Raw genomic sequence first — 23,121 nt, forward strand, 5'->3', positions numbered from 1 at the left:
ATGGTTGAGCTCAGAGGTTAAGCAAAGTCAGCGTGATTTCAACTCTATTTAGAAAAACAAATCAAGTTTAATTGCCAAATTACTAGTGAAGAACTACACTACCCATAATTCTGAAGAGAGATCCACCAATCAAAGAACTCGCCACGGAAATGGGTATTGTGCCAAAAGTGACCATCCACTTCTGTAAAGCACTGCGAATAAATTATATTGACATCAAGTTGTCGTTCTTTCAGTACACTTTGGAAAAACTATTTCTATGTATTTAAATATTTCACAAATATGTTCAAATATATTGTATTTTTCACTTATGGTTAATAACTTAATTTTTTTTTGCTTTGAATCAAAAGTTTATAATATTGTGATTCATCTCAGAGCTGACTGATTTTGTTCAAGACTTAGAACTCCCTATTGAAGAAGTTTTTGAAATATCTGTGGAGAAAATTATTGTTAAAAATACTTCCAGAATCAAGGGCACTGAAAAAGTGGCTGGTCACTTTTGCGTTGTTTTCCAACCAAAAAAGGTTTGGGATTGGGTGGGCATGAATGGTATTTGGGTGAGTTTGGCTCATCCTTAAGTCTAAAGGTACTGGTGGTTGTCTCTACAGGATTGTTTGGTTATTTGTTTGTTTTGAATAGGATAATATACCAATATTTCTATACTGTCATTGGTATATTGATTAAATACTATTAGTGGTGAAAAATAGATTAAAGCAAAAATGAAAATTATTTCATCATTTAGTCACCCTCATATCTTCCCAGATATAGTATGACTTTTTGTCTTCTGTAAAACACAAATGAAGATTTTTAGAAGAATATCTTAGCTCTGTAAGTCCATACAAAGCAAGTGAATGGTGACCACAACATTGAAAATCCAAAAATCACATAAAGGCACCTTAAAAGTAATCTATATGACTACAGTGGTTTAATCCACATCCTATGAAGCAATCCAATCGGTTTTGTAAGTTACAGACTCAATTGTAACTTATTTTTATCTAAATCTAGACATCAGCAGTTTCCTTGGAGATCATAATTTCCAGCTCGATTACACTTCCGAACTTGAAATCCTAATCGTACCTACAGACTGCAATGGCAAGATGTCCAGTGAAAAGGGAGTCATATTTTGGTCAGTTCTCACCCAAAACCAATTAGATCACTTAAGAAGACATGGATTAAACCACTGCAGTGAAATGGACTATTATTATACTGCCTTTATGTGCTTTTTGGAGCTTCAAATTTTTGATCATCATTCACTTGCATTGGACCTACAGAGCTGAGATATTCTTCTAAAAATCTTTGTTTGTGTTCTACGGGAGAAAGAAAGTCATACTAATCTGGGATGGCATGAGATAACGATGAGAGAATTTTCATTCTTGGTGAACTATTTCTCTAAGAAAAACTAATACAGAACATATCCCTTAATAATATAGTGTTCTGGCAAACTTTTGGTGAACACTGTTGCAAATTTGGTTTGATATACATGACAGGTCAGATGAGGCTATGAACAGAAATGAATGTACTCGGAGTCTGTAAGCACACACCTTGTGTTTGAACTTGTTGGCATTCTTGTTTTCTTTCTTGTTGAGGTCGATGAAGTAATGTGTGATCCGCTCCTTTGCTCTGGAGTCCATGTCCCAGCAGATCTTAAAGGAGTCGCACGTGATGTTGCTAATTTTGATGTTCTGGGGAACAGGAAGTTCCTCCATCTCTGCGATGCCGCTGTCCATGGACTTATTGCCTGAGAGATGGAGAGAGATGGTGGGAGAGAAAACAGATGAAAAGTCTGAGGAAACTCATTTCGGTGGATTCTATTTACCTTATTAAAAATATACGTATCTGGATTTCATCTAAACATCTTACAAGTTCTCACACAGATTTCCTTTAAAGACCCCTAATATAAATACAAAGTAGGAGTTTTGTAGCATTTAATACATTTCTGTTAGCCTGGTTGCCATCTAAATGTTAGTGTCCTGACCTAAAAGTTGGGTGTATACAAAATTGTGTTGAATCAAATGCTTGACATACTTGTAGAACAAGTATGTCTCTCCCTCTAATACCACCTGCAACCTATTAGCATGTAAAAAATCATGGTTCATGTCTGTAGCCATTGGGCTATTTACAAAAAGGGGACGAGACCTTTAATATGTTCTGCCCAAACTTCCTGTACTGTAAAGTCTGTTTGAAATACAAATTGGACTTGTATTACTTTTAGTTCATGGCTGAGTTTGCAATGGCATACTCCCATACTACTCTTACTATGTCTTCCATATGGCAGAAGTAATAAGAATTTTATGGTTAGTGTGTCATTCCGAACACAGCCCATGTCTCTTAGCTTTAAGGTCATTTTTGTGTTAGTGTACTCCTAAAAGATGACAAAATTAGCAAACATATACACATTTAAAATTTCAGGTAAATAGATCAAAAACACTGAAGACTCTTCTAGAAATTAGTGATGTATCCAAGTTTTTGACCAATAAAATGCTTCCTGTTTCAAAAGGAAATACAGTATGTCAACATAGGAAAGAAAACTGTGTCAAGCCATTTCATGGAATCTTAAGGAGATTTTATATTTAAATTAAAGCAAAGGACATAATTGCTAACAATACCATGTTTTCATGAGTTTGCCCTCCTTTATCCAGGTCACGACTGAGCATCCTGGTATGAGTACTGGTCCATTACTAAAGCACTAGCATCTATACAAACATGTCTCTCCAGTGTGAATATTGACTGTCAGGATGTGCCAAAGGGCATCACGTCAAAGTGTGTTTATAGAAAACTGGGTCATTTCTGTTATGATGAGTGACAATGGAAATGCAATGTACATGTAACTCAAATTCAGTGAGTATGCTGTATGTTTCAGTTAAACTGATAGGGTTCATCTCAACTAGATTTTTAGTTTTGGGTGGCCCAATGCAAAAAGACACCACCCCCAAGTCTAAAGAGTTTTTTTTTTTTTTAATAATCAACTGTTGGACTGGATTAGTAATTATTCAGCTGATTCATCTTTGTAAAACTTTCAGTAGACTTCAAGACTTCCACATTGACATCATCATCTTTTCATGTGATTGTTTTACCCAAGTAAACAACACAAGCATAATCAAGCCCACCTCAAAGCATGTCCCTTTTAGCCCTGAAATAAATGAGATGAAATCACTGTCATCATTTAGACCTTTGGATGGTTAAATCAGCAAAACGAAATGAAAACTCTTTTTCTCAACTGGTTTTTGCGTTAGGGCCACCAGTTGTGCTGGGTTTGGTAACTGCAGAGGTTGCAGACATATGATACAAAGCTCATATTATCTGTTCATGGCATTTCATCGCCAGTCGACACACTCACTGTAAAAAAATAATACCCTTGCTTTGTCAGCGCGCAAATGTTCACTCCCGGTGTGAATGGCTCCATGGAAACCTATTGTTTCTATTCAAAATCTTCATGAAAGTCCATGAAAAGGCTCTTGAACGTTAAAAAATCATAATAACATTGTTGGTTAACTTGTTTTTCCCTATGGGAGTAAGTCTATGTACAAGCCAACTTGTATGATTTATTTCGGTTTCCCCATCTCATAATATCATTATAACTTTTGAAAAATTTGGACAATTTTGTTTTTAAATGTCTCTTGGATTTCAATGGTTTTATGCTTTTGACATGCAATAAATCACAAAACACATTGTGTTCAGCATAAAACAGCTTTATCCTTGATGCAAATTAACTTTTTATATACAATATGTATTTCCAGTGATATACACTGGATGTGTATTTTCTTTTACCTCGCATAGGTTTGTTCATAGTTTTCAAGGTTGTGTCACAACCTTTTTTCACTATTTTCTGTACTATCATTTTAGGAATTTGAAGAATGCTGCGCAGTTGTTTTTCATGCCTGTCTATTATTGTGGTATTCAGATAAACCCACCCCTCAATGGCATAAAAAAACAATACTAACTGTAGTTGGTCACTACACAAGTAGGCAATTCTTGACCAGAATAAGCTACCATGTGGACCAAACCTGGCTATGCGAAAAACTCTATCCCAAAACTCTCCCTGTCCTGGCGCCAAGGTGGCCCTGTCTATTACCCCATCTCTATTGGGAAATGTGATTTAATGAACTTGAAAGATAGAGAGGGAGCACAGAAAAAAGAGCTGTAAACAGACATATTACCTGCCCAGTCAGCTAAAACTGCTGTGCAAAGACATGCAGGAAAAAGAGAGATGAAGGGAATTCATTTAGAGCTGGCAAAGCACCATACGGGAGACGTCCTCCTGAGTCTGTTCAGATGAGGGTGAGCAGTTTCCTCTCAACCATCAGAAAGGACCAGAATGAATGATTCATCGCCAGGCCTTTACTGTACCTCCCAGTGCTGAATCATTTCTTGTTTTATCTTTTGCCTGTAGAATGCATTCTCAGAACAAAGTCTCAGGAGAACAAGAGACCACCTACGTTAAGGAGGAGCACTCTGACACCAAGTTCAGTCTCAAAAGTAGGCCTATGCTGACTGATGAGAATGACTTCTGGAAAAACAATGGCACTTTCAGATCACAAGTACTCCTTGTTCATAACCAGAGAAACAAGACAAATGAGAGATTTCTGAATAGGGAAGTCTGCTTTATCATCTTAGTTTTATGTGGGTGGTTTGTGCGTGTTGCCAGTAGGAAGTAGCTGGAACAGCAAGAAGTGACATATCAAGTGTAGAGCTGCCCACCTCACTTAACACACACCCACACAGCAAACACAATAAAGAGACTCACAGTCATTAACACACTTATAGAGCACACATGTGCTGTATATACACAGATGAGCCCAAACATTATGACCAATATGGCGTTGGTCTTCCACGTGCTGCCAAAACAGCGCCAACCTGCCGAGAAATGGACTCTACAAGACCCCTGAAGATGTCCTGTGGTATCTGGCACCAAGACATAAGTAGAAGATTCTTCAAGTCCTGTAAGTTACAAGGTGAAGCCACCATTGGATCAGACTTGTTGGTCCAGCAAATCCCACAGATGCTCAATCAGATTAAGATCTTGGGAAATTGGATGCCAGGGCAACAACTTGAACTCTTTATTATGTTCCTTACAATATTCCTGAACAATGTGTGCAGTGTGGCAGTGTGCAATATCCTGCTGAAAGAGGCCACTGTCATCAGGGAATATCATTGCCATGAAGGGGTGTACCTGGTCTGCAACTATGTTTAGGTAGGTGGCATGTGTCAAATTGCAACCACATGAATGGCTAGACCTAGGGTTTCCCAGCAGAACATTGCACAGGGCATCACACTCCTTCCACCAGCTTGTTGTCTTTACACAGAGCATCCTGGTGCCATCAGGTAAACGGCACACATGTACACAGCAGTCCACGTGATGTAAAAGAAAACGGTACTCAACGGACCAGCCGACCTACTTGCACTGCTCCACATTCAGTTCCAATGCTTACATGCTCATTGTATGAGCTTTTGATGGTGGCACACAGACTGGTCTGCAGCCACATACACTCACCTAAAGGATTATTAGGAACACCAAACTAATACTGTGTTTGACCCCCTTTTGCCTTCAGAACTGCCTTAATTCTACGTGGCATTGATTCAACAAGGTGCTGAAAGCATTCTTTAGAAATGTTGGCCCATATTGATAGGATAGCATCTTGCAGTTGATGGAGATTTGTGAGATGCACATCCAGGGCACGAAGCTCCCGTTCCACCAAATCCCAAAGATGCTCTATTGGGTTGAGATCTGGTGACTGTGGGGCCATTTTAGTACAGTGAACTCATTGTCATGTTCAAGAAACCAATTTGAAATGATTCAAGCTTTGTGACATGGTGCATTATCCTGCTGGAAGTAGCCATCAGAGGATGGGTACATGGTGGCCATAAAGGGATGGACATGGTCAGAAACAATGCTCAGGTAGGCAGTGGCATTTAAACGATGCCCAATTGGCACTAAGGGGCCTAAAGTGTGCCAAGAAAACATCCCCCACACCATTACACCACCACCACCAGCCTGCACAGTGGTAACAAGGCATGATGGATCCATGTTCTCATTCTGTTTACGCCAAATTCTGACTCTACCATCTGAATGTCTCAACAGAAATCGAGGCTCATCAGACCAGGCAACATTTTTCCAGTCTTCAACTGTCCAATTTTGGTGAGCTCTTGCAAATTGTAGCCTCTTTTTCCTATTTGTAGTGGAGATGAGTGGTACCCGGTGGGGTCTTCTACTGTTGTAGCCCATCTGCCTCAAGGTTGTGCGTGTTGTGGCTTCACAAATGCTTTGCTGCATACCTCGGTTGTAACGAGTGGTTATTTCAGGCAAAGTTGCTCTTCTATCAGCTTGAATCAGTCGGCCCATTCTCCTCTGACCTCTAGCATCAACAAGGCATTTTCGCCCACAGGACTGCTGCATACTGGATGTGTTTCCCTTTTCACACCATTCTCTGTAAACCCTAGAAATGGTTGTGCGTGAAAATCCCAGTAACTGAGCAGATTGTGAAATACTCAGACCGGCCCGTCTGGCACCAACAACCATACCACTCTCAAAATTGCTTAAATCACCTTTCTTTCCCATTCTGACATTCAGTTTGGAGTTCAGGAGATTGTCTTGACCAGGACCACACCCCTAAATGCATTGAAGCAACTGCCATGTGATTGGTTGATTAGATAATTGCATTAATGAGAAATTGAACAGGTGTTCCTAATAATCCTTTAGGTGAGTGTACAAAGCAGGGTGCGATGCACTGTGTGTTGTGACACATTCCTCCCGTAACCATCATTAACATTTTCTGTGACTTGTGCCACAGAAGACCTTCTGCCGGTTCGGACAAGACGGGATAGCCTTTGTTGCCCTCGTGCATCGATGAGACAATGTAAACCCTGTTGCCAGTTTGTGGTTTGTCCCTCCTTGGATCACTGTTGGTAGGTATTCATCACTGCTGACCGGGAGCATCCCACAAGGCTTGCTGTTTCAGAGTCGTCTGGAACAGTCGTCTGGCCATAACAATTTGGCACTTGTCGCTCTGGTCTTTACTCCTGCCCATTTCTCCTCTATATATGTATATTTGCAAAAGCCTTTTATGGTGTTTCACAAAAGCATTTGTCTTAAGATGATTATTTATATCTTCAGCTTTAGAGTGTCAATAGAAAATATAAATGTTAGACTCCAAAACATTACTTTTGCAAAAATAAGTTATTAGAATAGAAGAACAGGGAGTCCTGCAACAGATGTCATGGCCCCCACAAAGACCCCCACTGAACATCATGTCAGTTTGAGATTACATCAAGAGACAGAAGCAATTGAGACAGCCTAAATAGATAGAAGAACTGTGGAGAATTCTCGAAGAAGCTTGGAACATCCTACCTGCCAACAACCAAGAAAAACTGTGTCCAGGTGTACCTAGGAGAATTGGTGCTGTTTTAAAGGCAAAGGTGGTCACACCAAATATTAATTTAGCTTTTTATGTTTACTGGACTTTGTATGATATTAAGTGATAAATGAAAACTATTTACATCTTCACTATGCTACATTTTTCACAAGTGCCTAAAACTTTTGCACAGTACTGTATACAGTGTGTGTGTGTGTGTGTGTGTGTATGTATGTATGTATATATATATATATATATATATATATATATATATATATATATATATATATATATATATATATTGTGTGTGTGTGTGTGTACTTTACTGTACTCTGCACAATGACAACAAATTGAATATAATCTAGTATCCATTTAATGTATTGTTTTTTGGATGTTTTTATTATTATTATTATTATTATTATTATTATTCTCAAATCAATTCTGATTCTCATTTGATTCTCATTACTGTAATACAGTCATTTTGTTCATGTTTTTCTAAGGTGTGCTTAAATGTCATGAAAATAATATACAAATGCAAAAAATAAAGCACAAAAAACAACAACAACAAAAAACTAAAACTAGGCTCCATTTTCAGTTGCCCTATAACTAGCCATTAAAAGCTTTGTGCATCAGTATTTTTAAAGCAGAATTATCCAGCATAGCACACTGACATCAAGGGCATGCATCCAATGAGATGTACGTTGTAACTAAAATTACTTTAAAAAGACCTAAGAGGATCAAAAATCCAAATTGCTCACATTAACAAAATATATAATTTCTGTTGCCAAAAAAAGTTTTAATATACAAACAAGCATCTTATATCAGATGTTTCTTCAAAGTACCCTTTTCTTTGTCTAGATTACAGCTCTAAAAATCAGTGCAATCTCTTAAACAACTTCATGAGGTGCACCTTGTGATGCTTTTTCAACAGAATTGAAGGAGTTTCTATGTATGTATGCTGGACTCTAGCAAGCTGCTTTAACATGCTTGTTAAATAAAAATTATAGTTATGTGAAGAAACTTATACATTGGCAGAATTTATATTTTCTGCTAAATCAGTTTCAAGCATGTAAGCATAAGCCTTTACATCAAATGTTTATAAAAAAAAATATCTAAATTCAGTCAAGGGGGTCAAAACTTTACACTGGTACATATACTATGCACCATATACTGTACAGGCCTATATTTGTGAATGACAACTTAAGCAGCACTAATAACTTGTCATCTAGAATCATCATCATTGTTCCGGACACACAGTTATGCACAGAGTAACTCAGTTTAGCAAAGCCTAGGACTGCAAGCTCCATCTAATTTTGTCTTTTTTCCTTGTAAGGACATTTGAATGTGGTGATATAGATGTGTGGGAAGGACTCCCAAAAGAGTGTGCTATTAATATATCTATCTGTGATAAGAATTAATGTGGATACATAGATGTTATGAACTTAAATTAAGAAGCTTATTTTAGTATATACAATCATCAGCAAACATATCTGGGTTGTTGATATAAGATATCCATTATGTTTTATTGATTTATTTTACAAAAAGGTTTTAGGTTAAAATGTACATACAGTATATTTATAAGGGAAGTTCAATATCTTAGGTTCTGTGACTTGTCACCATTATTAACCCTTTCATGAGTAGGATCTAAATTCGTCTACAGTGCCCCCTACACTGAGCTAGTTTTGCTCATGACATTGCATAGCCAGTAGAGGGGGGAGGGAGTAACCAAGTATTAATTTATTTTATTTTAATTCATGATTTCTTATCATAAAAAATGCTGTATAGAATATAGTAAACATGTGAAAAAATGGGTTATGTCTGCTGTACTGTTTATGTTTTACTTATTTCATTTTTATAGCTGTAAAAACAATTGAACAAATAATATCAGCAGTCTGGTTACCCTATACATTGTTTGACATCTCAGACTGTGTGTGTGTGTGTGTGTGTGTGTGTGTGTGTGACAAGCACTAATGTAAACAAACTTGGATGCGTGCATCGGATAATCACGCTCGATCAGCATGTTATCACTGTGAGTATACGAGTTTTAAACTGTTATAGTGCTGCTGTCTGTTTCAGAAAACAAACATATTATATGCCTGAAAAGACTGTTTGAGTTGCTGTTTATGTGAATGAAAACTGCATCTGCTCCTAATCAGCAGATGTGGCTGCATGCATGGGAATATTGCATTTATATTATGGCTGTGCACTGTTATCGTGGTACTTTGAAATTTGGCTGTTTATTACATAAAATAAACTTATTCTGTGGTTTAAAAGACAGTATGAGTAACTATTTGAGTGAATAGAAATGACAGAATCTTGACCAAAAGCAAGATTGTTGGCGCAAAAGCAGATTTGTTATTAACCGTATTACATCACACAGAGTAGCATCACACATATGTGTTTCTGCAACAGCCGGTTACGTTACAAGCTGTATGTATGAAAGGGTTAATCACCTTTTCCCCTTCACTTTATTTTAAGTAATCCTGCGGTGGGATAAATTCATTTGGCTACCCATCAATATGATACATAATATACAAATGTATTCTGAAATCTCTCTTTTTATTATTCTTGCATCAATACTATCATCTGTAGATGGATGATGCCTTTAATAACTCTAATAAACTGTCTGTGAAGATAAAATCTATAGTTCATAATCATAAAGAACTCTATAATTACATTTCTGCAAAGTACTAGAAATGGCAGAAAGATGAACATAGGATAAAGCAAATAAATGTGTTTCATTTAATTAATTCTAATTTATTATTTAACATTCACAACAAACATAAAAAATAATAATATTATTAATCAGTATTTTTGTCTTGCTTTCCAGTAAAAATCACAATAAAATTCCAGAAATCAAGATAATTTTACTTGAGAAACCAGATATATTTATTTGCCAGTGGGATAAGAGAAAAAAAAAATATTCTCTGAAAATAAGTCTCATAATTGTTCTTTTAAAGTAAATATGTCCTTGTTTTAAATACGTATTGATATTTTTACTGGAATATGACAAAAATACTGATTGATAAAGTGATGTTTTGCAGTGAAGGTCATAGCATCAATTTCAGAGCAGAGACAAACTCTCTGGCTTTTATCCACTCACTACATCTGGTTCCAGGTAAACTTTACTCCACAACAGCACAGAAAACAACTGATGATGCAAGAGGCTAAGCCTGGAGGACATTATATAGCCAAGGAGAGAAACTATTTCACCTACCTGCAAGATGAACACGTTCTCTTATGGAGATCCGCACACTAGAGTAGCAGTTTTGATTGTAACGCAGTAGCTACGAGATATCAGGCTAGGGGTCACTGTCTCCTATTCAGCTCAAGTGCACTGACCTATCTCCAGTGCACCCTGAGCTCGATCCACACGCAAATGGCTTAGAGTAGCTTTAGCGTTTGTTTTACAAGCCTAGTGCATTCCCTTAGGTGGAGCCCTGATTATGTCATCAATCTCTGCTGTGGACGGACTCAATGACTGACTGTGGGTCAGTGCTGGACTGAAATTACAGAGCAAGAAATAGAGTGAGGGCTGGGACTTGGTTGAGTAAGCAAGAAGTTCCCATCCTTTCCCACCCTCTGCACTCTCTGTCATATTTCCAAAAGATGACATCATTCTTAAACTGTCTAACAGCTGCAGAGTTTAGCGTATTGGAGATTATTTTCTGTTGTGGTAGTAGGAAAGAGGAATCCATCTTTTTTTGTGAATGAGACACGCACACATTTTTAAGTGAAAGATATTGAAGAAAAACAAAAACTTACTGATCTCACTATTACTTAATCATTTGTCAAGGCAAGCCTTGAATGTTGGCTTGACAAAGCCTGTATTTTTAAAGCAGTTTGAAGGTTTAAAGCAATTTGTTTTATGGTTTGAAGAAATAATTGAAGCTTGAAGGGATGTAGGCCTTGCTATGGTGCTCGGTTTGGTTGGCAGGTCATTGTTAGGCAGTTGCTTGGGTGTTGCTAGGTGGCTCCTAGGTTCTTCTGACTGTTTTCTAAAGCATTGCTAAGGTGTTCTGACTGGTTGCTAGGGTTTTGCTAAACCCTTTTGCATCCATGCTGGGGCATTGCAAAGTGGTTTCTAGATTAAACATTGGCATGTAACTTGTCCCGCACGTTTGTGCTTTGCACATGAATGATGCATTCAGTTGTCCAGCTTATTGAGAAGAGCTACAATTACTTTCCTACGCAACCAGACTTATGATTTTCGCTTGACAAACAATAAAATAGGTACAAAAAAAAAGCTCAGAGGCTTACATGGAAGGAGGAATGCAGACCAAAGAGACTTGGGGTAAGCAACCACCAAGCAACAACCCAGAACCTCATAGCAACCAACCAGAATGCCCAAGCAATCATATATCAACATGCTAAAAACCACCCACAACCAACTAGTATCTAGTTAATTATTGCTATCTTTGTATTAGATAAAGATGAACATTCATAAACCTACAGAATATGTCATTCACCCAAATATAGCATAGTTAGGGACTCTGCCGTTATGCAAAATAAAGCCACACAATGATGACATCCATTGGCATCCTCACATGACCAGACAACAATGAATGCATGAGACCGCAGACAATAGCTATCTTCATGCTCAACATTCTATGGTGGGCCACTCCATGAGCCCTACAACACCCTCATTGAGCTGAACAACACTCTGAGCAGCTCTCCACTGCTCTGGAGCATAAACACAGAGAGGGGCTGTTTGTTACATTCATCCTAATGAATAATACATGGGAAACATGATGCAGCAATAGAGCCTTTCATCAGACACTTGTGGATGAAAGCCAAAGCCAAAGTTCACCTGAATGATTTACATTTTTCATCGTGAAATAGATGCATATGGATTAAATTGTATTCCATTATGATGACCACTTATATTTGGGTAATATTTTGTATGCAATGCTGGTGCATAAAAGCCTGTGATTAGTGGATTATCTTTAAACACGTGCAAAAAAATTAAAATAAATAAATACATCTATGATGATTGAATTACAACATGATAAATCAATGCACTGACCAACAGAACTAGACCATCTCTCTGGATCATGACAGTTTTCCTGCATGTTTGCCACAAATTCACCACATATTGACTATTTTTGTATAGGAAGTACTGAGACTCTAGTAATGGGAATTTACCATAATATCCTGGGGCTATGTTCAGAATAACTTACTACCGTACTACCCTTACTATTTCGGCAGTGTATAGTATGCATAATGTGCACAATATGCACATTTTCTAAGCATGGAATATGCAGATGATCTTCTACATTTGCTTAAATGTGCAGCATACAACAGAAAACACTGTGTGGAATACTGTATGCCACAGTACAATGTTCACAACCTTCCAGTCCAGTGAGACGAATACACCGGAAGTAATATCAACCACGATTTAATAAATTCTCCAAAAACATATAATTTCTGTTTTAAATTAAGAATAAATACACAATACTAGGTGAAAAGCTTTTTTGAACACTTACAGCCCAATTCTATTAAATTATTGTTTAGTCTACTTTTGAAAAAATGCCGGAATCAGAACTGTTTTTCCAATGCAGAGTTTACTTTCAGAAAATGAACTTTTAAAAATGTTAAAACATTTAAATATAACACTCTTTTCCTCAGATTGCATTTACTGCTTCTTCAGAAAATATAAATTTGCATTTTGAAGCTAAAATAAATGTTAGATATCAGGAATGTATCATTTGTAAACCCTGAAATTGCACTGCATCATTTTATTTTTCTTTAATAGTTGTGCATTCAGCATATACACATCGATTGATTGTCCTTATACTGAGACAGAAAGTTTTCGCCACTACTTGGTGCAGGTTGCCAGCTTGAACAGGGCCATGACTTTCCGCTTTCGGGTCAGAACCGGTGCCAACCTGTGATATGCGCAACATCAGGACCAATAGTACAGTCCTAACAGAGGGGCAACTCTTGCATTTTTATTGCAATTCCTCCTCTTCTGATTGCTTTTATTTGTGAAATTAAAATGACAGTAAACTGGCTAATTTTAATGAATTGTCTCAATACTCTCCCCATTTTGCCAAAATTTCAGAAGAAAAAATTTAGGAACATCTGGGAGGCGAATTACAGATAAACACACATTTCTGAATGGAAACGGCTTCAGGGTAGATTTCTTTTGCGCTAAACCAAAACTTATGCGACAAAATAGTTTTTTTAGGCACGACGTCATCACACACACCTTTTTATCGACTTCACTGTTTAAAACTTTGACAACCCCTGGTGTGGGTGAACAGAACTGCTCATAACGTCTGACAAAGTCTCTGACTTTCTTGAGTTCTTTCTGAAGTGGGAAGCAAGAGCCGGGTAAACAGTCCAACGTGAGTTTTAATTCTACACTTTTCATCATCAATCAGCAAACTGCTTTTCAGCACAACATAAAATGCATGAGCACACAATCAACGCTGTGAATCTCTCTCTCTCACCTCCGGCAGACTAGACATACTTTTTATCCCCTCCAGCTCTAACTGAAACACAGAACAGTAGTTCCGGAGGGTGAGGACTGCCCATTTGATAGCCAGGCACTACTTCTTAATCATGCTGTACTACGTCTCTTGCACCGAGAGCTTCCGACTGATGTACATCATGGGGCACTACTCTCCCTCCACTACCTGGGATAATACAGCCCCCAACCCCCTGTCCAATGCATCCGTCTGCAACAAAAGAGAGAGAGAAGTCAGAGGAATGCAAGAGTGGCCCTCTGCAAAGTGCAGCTTTCACTCTTGTGAATGCCTGCTGACACGGCTCCGTCAACTGCACCAGATCTGGTGCCCCCTTTTCAGTCAGCGGGCTAGTGATGGTCGAATAATTAAGCACATACCTATGATAACAGCCAGCCAGCACCAGGACATTTTTGGTCTTAGGTCTTGGGCAGGCTGCAATCGCTGCGATTTTATCAATTTGCCCATGACCCAAGTGGAAGTCCAGATACCGTAATTCCACCAGCCCAATTGCGCACTTCATTGGGTTTGTCTCAACAACCTCACGACAACCCTCAGATGCTGCAGGAGCCGCTGCGGCATATGCAGCGGCATATGCAGCGGCGTATGCAGCGTGCAGCCTGAAGAAATGTCACAAATTGGTTTAATCTAAATGGTGTGGTAGATGCCTTCTTTTTACGGGACATGGGAGTTAAGGGGATCTGCCAGTATCCCTTTGTTAACTCCAGTGTCTAATAAAAGTGAGCAATGCCTAACCAATCGAGCAGTTCATCAATCCGAGGTATTGGGTACGCAACAAATTTAGACACGGAATTTACTTTTCTATAATCAACACAGAACCGGACCGAACCGTCACTCTTCGAAACCAACACCAGTCACTGTGGGATTCTTCTATTACCCCCATATCTAGCATGGCCTTTAATTCTTCCCGAACCACTTCTTTTTGTGCAATCAGTATTGACGACTGCATACCACAACCCCTGGGGTCGTCTCGATATGGTGCTCAATGAAATTCATAATGTATCATTCCTCCAAAAAATCTTGGGTTTCAGCACAGCTATGACAAAGTCTCTGACTTTCTTGAGTTCTTTCTGAAGGAGGACGCGGGAGTTGGGTAAGCAATCCAATGTGAGTTTTATATCTATACTTTTCAGCATCAATCAGCAAACTGCTTTTCAACACAACATAAAATACATGAGCACACAGTCAGCATTGTGTGTCTCTCTCTTTCCCCTCCAGCAGTCTGGAGACACTTTTTCCCCCTTCAGCTCTCACTGAAACACAGAATAGCTGTTATAATTTCCCACAGATGTCAATCCTTACTGTTCTCCTTCTCCCGACCTCGCTCTCCACAGACGTCGTTTGGCAATGCCCACATCACCACAGTATCATAACACACTCACTATGATGCTGTGAATTCTTTATTTACAATTGCCTTTACTAAGCCCTGAATCAATTCAGAAATTAATTAACATCAAATTTATTAGCTTTAATTTACCTTGGAGCAAATTTTGATGTGCTGGCTGATGTTAAACATGTTAATTTGGGAATGAGGACTGACACAAGTTTAATCCATAGTATGGTTTATTTAAAAATAAAGAAAAAACACTACTTGTATCCTTTCTAGATAGGACGTGTCCAATTTTGTACTTTTTTAAGTAATGATTTTTACATTTTATGGATAATTTCTATAAAATTTCAATTAAAACTACTGAAACATACTCCCACACATTCCCGTTACAAAAAACATGCGCTTGTCAGAAAAATAGCAGATGGCAACAACTGCAAAGATAGGATTGTCTAGAAACGCTTTTAAGGAGGGGCTTAACGAAATGTCAGTTGTGCAGCAGCAGAAGTCAGTCAGTCTTCGTACATGCTCTGCAGTAGCGTAAGCAGATCTAGTTCAAGACCAATTTGTACCAACTTGTAAAACCTTACATTCATTCAGAGAGTTAGTGTCTCATGGTTAATGTCTTAAACATGCATTACACATGATTCTAATAAACCACACACAGACTCTTCACCACAATGCAGTTGATGTCCATGTTTATATAACTTCTCCTGCTTGAGTTCCCTGCTGAAGATGCAGGCATGAAGGAGTTTAATACATCCAGGGTGATGATATTACTGGACCACTCTTTTGTCTGAGGCAGTGCATTAATGTTTCATAAGTTCTTGGTCCCAAAACTATAAATAGAGTAGCATTTAATTCTAACTTTACAGATCTTTAATATAAAGGGTTTAAACAATGTTTTCCATGCTTGTTCAGTGAACCATAAACAATTAATGAACATGAACACTAACATTACATGAACATTAATGAACACTAACAGCTTACAGATGGTAGGAAATTGAGGTCACAGTTAGAAAAACATAGGATGAGACCTTTCTACTGACTCTGAAAAACACCAAAAGAAAGATGCCCAGGGTCCTTGCTCATCTGCATGAACGTGCCTTAGGCATGCTGCATGGAGGCATGAGGACTGCAGATATGGCCAGGGCAATACATTGCAATGTCTATACAGTGTGATGCATAAGACTACAGGGAGACAGGAAGGACAGCTGATCATCCTCGCAGTGGCAGACCATGACACCTGCACAGGATCGGTACATATGAATATCACACCTGCGGGATGGGTACAGGATGGCAACAACAACTGCCTGAGTTACACCAGGAACGCACAATCCCTCCATCAGTGCTCAGATTGTCTGCAATAGGCTGAGAGAGGCTGGACTGAGGGCTTGTAGGCCTGTTGTAAGGTAGATCCTTACCAGACATCACCGGCAACAACGTCGCCTATGGGCACAAACCCACCTTCGCTGGACCAGACAGGACTGGCAAAAAGTGCTCTTCACTGACGAGTTCCCTGCTAAAGATGCAGGCATGAAGGAGTTTAATACATCCAGGGTGATGATATTACTGGACCACTCTTTTGTCTGAGGCAGTGCATTAATGTTTCATTAGTTCTTGGTCCCAAAACTATAAATAGAGTAGCGTTTAATTCTATAATGTCTAGAATCAGAGCGAATGTTTTGTCTCACCAGGTGTGATGGTCGGACTCACGTTTATCATCGAAGGAAGGAACGTTACACTGAGGCCTGTACTCTGGAGCGGGATCGATTTGGAAGTGGGGGGTCCATCATAGTCTGGGGCGGTGTGTCACAGCATCATCGGACTGAGCTTGTTGTCATTGCAGGCAATCTCAATGCTGTGGGTTACAGGGAAGACATGCTCCTCCCTTATGTGGTACCCTTGCTTCAGGCTCATCCTGACATAACCCTCCAGCATGACAATGCCACCAGCCATACTGCTCATTCTGTGCATGATTTCCTGCAAGACAGGAATGTCAGTGATTTGCCATGGCCAGCGAAAAGCCTGAATCTCAATCCCATTGAGCACATCTGAGACCTGTTTGATTGGAGGGTGAGGGCTAGGGCCATTCCCCCCAAAAAATGTCTGGGAACTTGCAAGTGCCTTGGTGGAAGAGTGGGGTAACATCTCACAGCAAGAACTGGCAAATCTGGTGCAGTCCATGAGGAGGAGATGCTATCCAGTACTTAATGCAGCTGGTACTGACTGTTACTTTTGTTTTTGATCCCCCTTTGTTCAGGGACACATTATTCCATTTCTGTTAGTCACATGTCTATGAAACTTGTTCAGTTTGTGTCTTAGTTGTTGAATCTATTTATGTTCATACAAATATTTGCACATGTTAAGTTTGCTGAAAATAAAAGCAGTTGAAAGTGAGAGCACGTTTTTTTTTTTTTGCTGAGATATTGTAACAAAATTACGGGAAGGAGGAGACAGGAAACGTCTCGGGTTATGACTATAACCCTTGTTCCCTGAGAAGGGAACGAGACACTGCGTCGTTGAAAACGACTCTTTGGGGAACGCTCCTTAGCGTGCGCCTCTGAAGTATGAATGAAACTATTCCAATCTTGATTGGTGTTGCGTCATGAAGTAACATGTGGCGGCATAACCAGATGCATAAAAGTGGCGCCGGCACACATACACATTAGCCTAGCGATGAAGCAAGCCGCTCTCAGGCCTTGAGGGCGTGGCAGGGCGGCGCAGTGTCTCGTTCCCTTCTCAGGGAACAAGGGTTATAGTCATAACCGAGGCGTTCCCTTCGAGGGAACTTGCACTGCGTCGTTGAACTCGACTCTTTGGGAGCGAATGCCCACTAGGCCACGCGCGAAAAAGGCCTGCCCTAGGGTGAAACTGAACTCAGGCACTCAGCTGGGGCGAGAGCACACGTCGCCAGGCGTACTAGGGAGGTGCAGACTGTAAAACCTGATGAAAGTGTGCGGGGTAGCCCAACCGGCTGCCTCACAGATCTCCTGGAGGGTACTCCCGATAAGAGAGCCCTAGAGGGCGCCATGCCTCTAGTTGAATGAGCCCTCACGGCCAAAGGTGAAGGCAAATTACGCACCTTGTAGGCCGAGATAATAGCCTGAACAATCCAATTACTAATGGTTTGTTTCGAGGCAGGAGCCCCTTCTTAGGTGACCCAAAACACACTAACAGTTGGTCCGACCTCCTCCAAGAAGAGGACCTCTCGAGGTAGCAGCTCAAAGCTCTGACAGGGCAGAGCAAATGGAGCCTCTCTTCTTCAGCCGACACATGAGGTGGAGGATGAAAAGCCTGCAGGACCGTGAGCACGTGCCGTGTTAGGCGGCACCTTAGGCACATAGCCAGGTCTCGGGTGTAAAATGGCTTTAACTCCGCCAGGGGCAAACTCCAAGCAAGCTGGCGTCACTGCCAGGGCTTGAAGATCACCCACCCTCTTTAGAGAGGTAATAGCTAAGAGAAAAGCCATCTTGAGCGTCAGGTCCTTGGGTGAAGCCGACTGAAGGGGTTGAAGGGGGCCAGGGATAACCCTTCGAGAACCACCGCCAGGTCCCAGGCAGGAACCCTGGACCTGGTTGTCGGTCTCATCCTCCATGTACCACGGAGAAAGCGAATGACCAGCTGGTGCCTCCCCAGAGGCCCATCACTCAGTGGTGCATGGAACACCGAAATGGCAGCCACGTACACCTTAAGTGTGGAAGGGGAGAGACCATGAGAAGCGATCTTGAAGAAACTCCAGAACTGAAGCCACCGGGCAGTTAACTGGATCTACTTCATGTTCTCTACACCAAGTGGAGAACACATTCCACTTGAGGCCATATAATCTCCTAGTAGGCGGAGCCCTAGAGCTAAGTATGGTTTCAACCACCCCAGCTGATAGACCAGCATTTAGGTACTGAACCCCTCAGGGGCCAGACCCACAGTTTCCACAGCTCTGGGCGAGGGTGGAAGACTGTGCCCCCGCCTGAGACAACAGATCCCTCCTCAGAGGAATCTGCCATGGCGAGCTATCAGGAGTGAAATTATGTCTGAGAACCATACTCGGGCCGGCCACATGGGGGCAACCAGAAGTAGACTGATGCCCTCTTGGCGGACCCTTTCCAGGACTCCGGGAGCAGAGCGATCGTGGGAAATCGCGTACAGGCTGAAGCCTCGGCCAAGCCTGTACCATGGCGTCCAACCCCAGTGGGGCTGGATGTGAGAGGGAGAACCAAAGTGGACAGTGGGGCGTCTCTCGAGGCAGCGAACAGATCCACTTCTGATGGTCCAAATTTGTCCCATATCAACTTCACCACCTCTGGATGAAGTCTCCATTCCCGGGCCTCAGCCCCTGCCTCGACAGGATGTCTGCTCCTGATTCTGAACCCCGGAATATACATTGCTCTGATAGACAGTATTTTCCCTTGGGACCAAAGAATTATCTGATCGCCAGTCTGCACAGAGGCGCGATCTGAGTCCTCCTTGTCGGTTCAGATAAGCTACCACTGATGTATTGTCGAGCGTACTAGGACATGCGTAACCTTTGATGTCTGGAAGGAAGCTCCTCAGAGCCCTGAACACAGCCAACATCTCTAGACAGTTTATGTGCCAAGAATGATGATGGTCCTGCCACAGACCCCTGGCAAGCGGCCGTCCATGACCGCGCCCCAGCCAGTGAGGGAGGTGTCTGTCGAAGCAGTTTTCGGCGACATGGCGCTCCCAACACTGGCCCTTGGGACAGGAACCAAGGTTTCTTCCATATTAGCAGAGAGCGAAGGCACCTGCGCGTTACTCTGATTATCTGAAATGGAATCCCTCTTGGGGAAAACCCCTTGGCTTTCAGCCACCACTGGAGGGGCCTCATGTGTAGAAGGCCCAGCGGTACAATGTTGGATGCGCTGCCATGAGGCCCAGCAGTCTTTGAAATTGCTTTACAGTGATGGCCTTGCCTAGCTTTAACCGGACACCATCGCCATAAGGGACTCGATCGTGCAGGAGACATGCGTGCCTGCATCGTAACAGAGTTCCACACAGCGCCAAAGCGTTGTGCACTGGGATGGTTGTAACACACTCTTTTTGTGTTGAGTCTCAACCCCAAACTTGAATGTGGCCAAGAGCGACATCTCGATGCCGAACCGTCATTTCTCGAGACTGGGCCAGAATGAGCCAGTCGTCGATATAATTCAGTATCACGGATGCCCTGAAGTCTCAGTGGAGAAAGAGCTGCATCCATACATTTGGTGAATGTCTTGGGGAGATAGTGCTAGGCGAGCGGAAGAACCCGATATTGGTAAGCTTAGCCCCGGCGAACCTCAGGAACCTCCTGTGACATGGAAGGATGGATACATGAAAATAGGCGTCTTTTAGATCTATCATGACAAACCAGTCCTCGGATCTGATCTGACTCATGATGACAGGAATAGTAAGCATTTTGAACCTGAACCTCCTCAGAGACCGGTTCAAAACTCTGAGATCTAAAATCGGCCTCACCCCCATCCTTTTTGGAACTATAAAGTACCGGCTGTAAAGACCGGACTCCTGTCTGAATGATGAACACGTTCTATGGCCTCCTTCAGCAGCAGAGATTGCACTTCTTGTTCCATCACCTGAGCCTGCTCGGAACCACTGTAGTCTGCACCACCCCAGAGAATTTGGGGGCGGTGCCCGAACTGCAGTCTGTACCCTGAATTTATTATATGCAGGACCCATGCAGATATGTTGGGAAGATGATTCCATGCCTCTACAAAATCTACTAAGGGAACCAGCCTCTCGAGGCTGGTCTCGAGTGTTTTAGAGCACTGTTCTCGACTTCCTGAGCGGGATACCGGCAGGATTTGGTCGATACAGTGCTTGTGACCACAACTGATGTGTGTTTTTTATTTTTTGGCCTGAGCGGCACGGTGTGCTTTAAGCTGGAGATTGGTGTGGCCCGAGCGTCAGAGGCGGCGGAAACCAACACCGATTTCCTGAGGACTCCGCTCTTGAGAACAACCTCGGTTGCTCTGCAGCGGGAGCAACCCTCCGAGGTTCTAACACCCGGTTAGGACCTCTTCCCAGCCCTCCTAGCCTTAGGGGCGTCCCTCAGGTCGGCCCCTGGCTGGAGGGCTTCAGCTGAGGCGTTTCCTCTGTTGCCAAGCTCCTGGAGGAGGGGCTCTAGAGGAAGCGCTCTCCTTTGCTCTCTTGCGGTGCGAGGAGCTGACTGAAGGCTGGGGCTGATGTGTTTGCCCCACCCTACTTGACTTAGACTTGGATTTACGGGGAGAAACTGCTTGAGCGCCGCAGATTGTTTCCTCGCCTCCTGAAACCTGTCGGCGACCGATGTAACGGCGTCGCCGAACAGGCCAGAGGGCGAGGCGGGGCATCAAGCAAAAAAGCTCTGTCTTTTCTTTTATTCCCGATAAATTTAGCCACAGATGCCTCTCCGTGGTCACCATAGCTGCCATAGGCGGCCAATAAGCGTGAGCCGTCTCTTTAGTTGCCGGAGAGACAGATCTGCGGCTCTCGCGCAACTCAGCGATATCTTCGGAGTTGGCCCCTCCCCTCGTCTAAATCTTTCAGGAGATCGGCCTGAATGCGCCTGCAAAATCGCCATTGAGTGCAGGCACGAACCAGCCCGACCTGCCGCCATGTAAGCCCTGCTTATTAATGCAGATGTATCTCTGCAGGGCTTACTAGGCAGCGCCGGGGTTTTAAGGGAAGATGCCGACTCAGGAGAGAGGTAACCGGCTAAAGCCTCCTCCACACCAGGCATCTTCCCATAGCCCATATCCCGTGCCCCTAAAACATCGCTGTAGTCGACCACACTGGGTGTGGAGACACGGGGCGAATGTGGTTTATCCCACGATCTCGAGATCTCTTTGTGGAGATCGGGAAAAGCGGCAAACCCGGCTGGGGTTGTGGCGCGTGCTGCAGGAAGCGCTTCGTCTAATTTGCTTCCGGCGTGCGTTCCCTGCTCATTTTGTGGCCAGCTAATGTTAAGTCTGGCCACAGCACGCGTCACAACCTGAATCAGCTCCTCAAAAGCCTGGCGAAACCGGCGTGCTTGGCTGCTCCGCGATTAGATCGCATCAATGCTGAGCATTTCCACTTCCTCGGAAGCAGAGAGCTCGAGCATTGGGACCTGATCGTGGGCAGAAGAAGCCGCGACGCGGGCTTCTGCACCACTCACAGTAGGCTCGGGATCCTCAAATGAAGAATGAGAAAGTGCGCAGCAGTCTCATTCTCATCTGCAAGATCCGCTCGCGAACCCACGATCTCAATCGCCGGCTGCCTCAACAGGCGCGGGACCAGAACCGTGGGGAGCGAGCCTGACCGTGCTCATCAAAGCACGCCAACCGGGGCGCAGCACTCTCATGGGTAGTGCTTCACAACTACACAGGCAGATCCCTCGAGAGCTGCCTGTGCGTGCTAAGCTCCCAAACAGTTCACACACAAATGCGTGCGTGTCCCTACCCGTAATAAAGCGAGGGCAGGGGTGCACGCACTTCTTGAACTGCTTGGTGGCCATAATTCTTTTAAATAGGACAAACAACACCAAATAAGACAAACAATATACATAGAGCTTGCTGAAGAGCGAAAGCTAATGTGTATGTGTGCGGCGTCACTTTTATGCATCGGTTATGCCGTCACATGTTACGTCATGACGCAACACCAATCAAGATTGGAATAGTTTCATTCATACTTCAGAGGCGCACGCTAAGGAGCGTTCCCCAAAGAGTCGTTTTCAACGACGCAGTGCGAGTTCCCTCGGAAGGGAACAGGGTTTGATAACTGAAGGTAGGCTTTTTAATTGCCGTTTTTCTCTTTTACTGAACAATTCAATCACTACAATATACAGCACACTGGGTTGCTTTTTGGGCTCTCTCTCTCTCTGTCTGACTGGAGGCTCAGAGTCTGCTTTTATGCAACTCTCCTCGTGCTCACTGGAATTAGAGACAGGTGTTAGGCATAATTTAGCTCAGGTGTAAGCGCCCTT

General features: G+C 42.3%; 1 protein-coding gene across 2 annotated transcripts in view; it reads right to left on the bottom strand.

Moving 5' to 3' along the window:
- Positions 1–23,121, bottom strand: part of LOC127626593 (phytanoyl-CoA hydroxylase-interacting protein-like) — a 42,484-nt gene that overhangs the window by 3,536 nt on the left and 15,827 nt on the right. Inside the window, exons 1-2 of one of the 2 annotated variants that reach the window (XM_052102495.1) lie at positions 10,564–10,791; positions 1,539–1,735 (exon numbers count right to left, since the gene is read on the bottom strand). In XM_052102495.1, coding sequence (XP_051958455.1) covers positions 1,539–1,724 — 186 coding nt within the window. In that variant the 5' untranslated portion in view covers positions 1,725–1,735; positions 10,564–10,791. Of the gene's footprint in view, positions 1–1,538; positions 1,736–10,563; positions 10,792–23,121 lie in introns of those variants that run through there. The other variant, XM_052102494.1, reaches the window with a different exon arrangement.

This window comes from Xyrauchen texanus, chromosome 33 (genome assembly GCF_025860055.1).
Source record: "Xyrauchen texanus isolate HMW12.3.18 chromosome 33, RBS_HiC_50CHRs, whole genome shotgun sequence".
NCBI lineage: Eukaryota > Metazoa > Chordata > Actinopteri > Cypriniformes > Catostomidae > Xyrauchen > Xyrauchen texanus.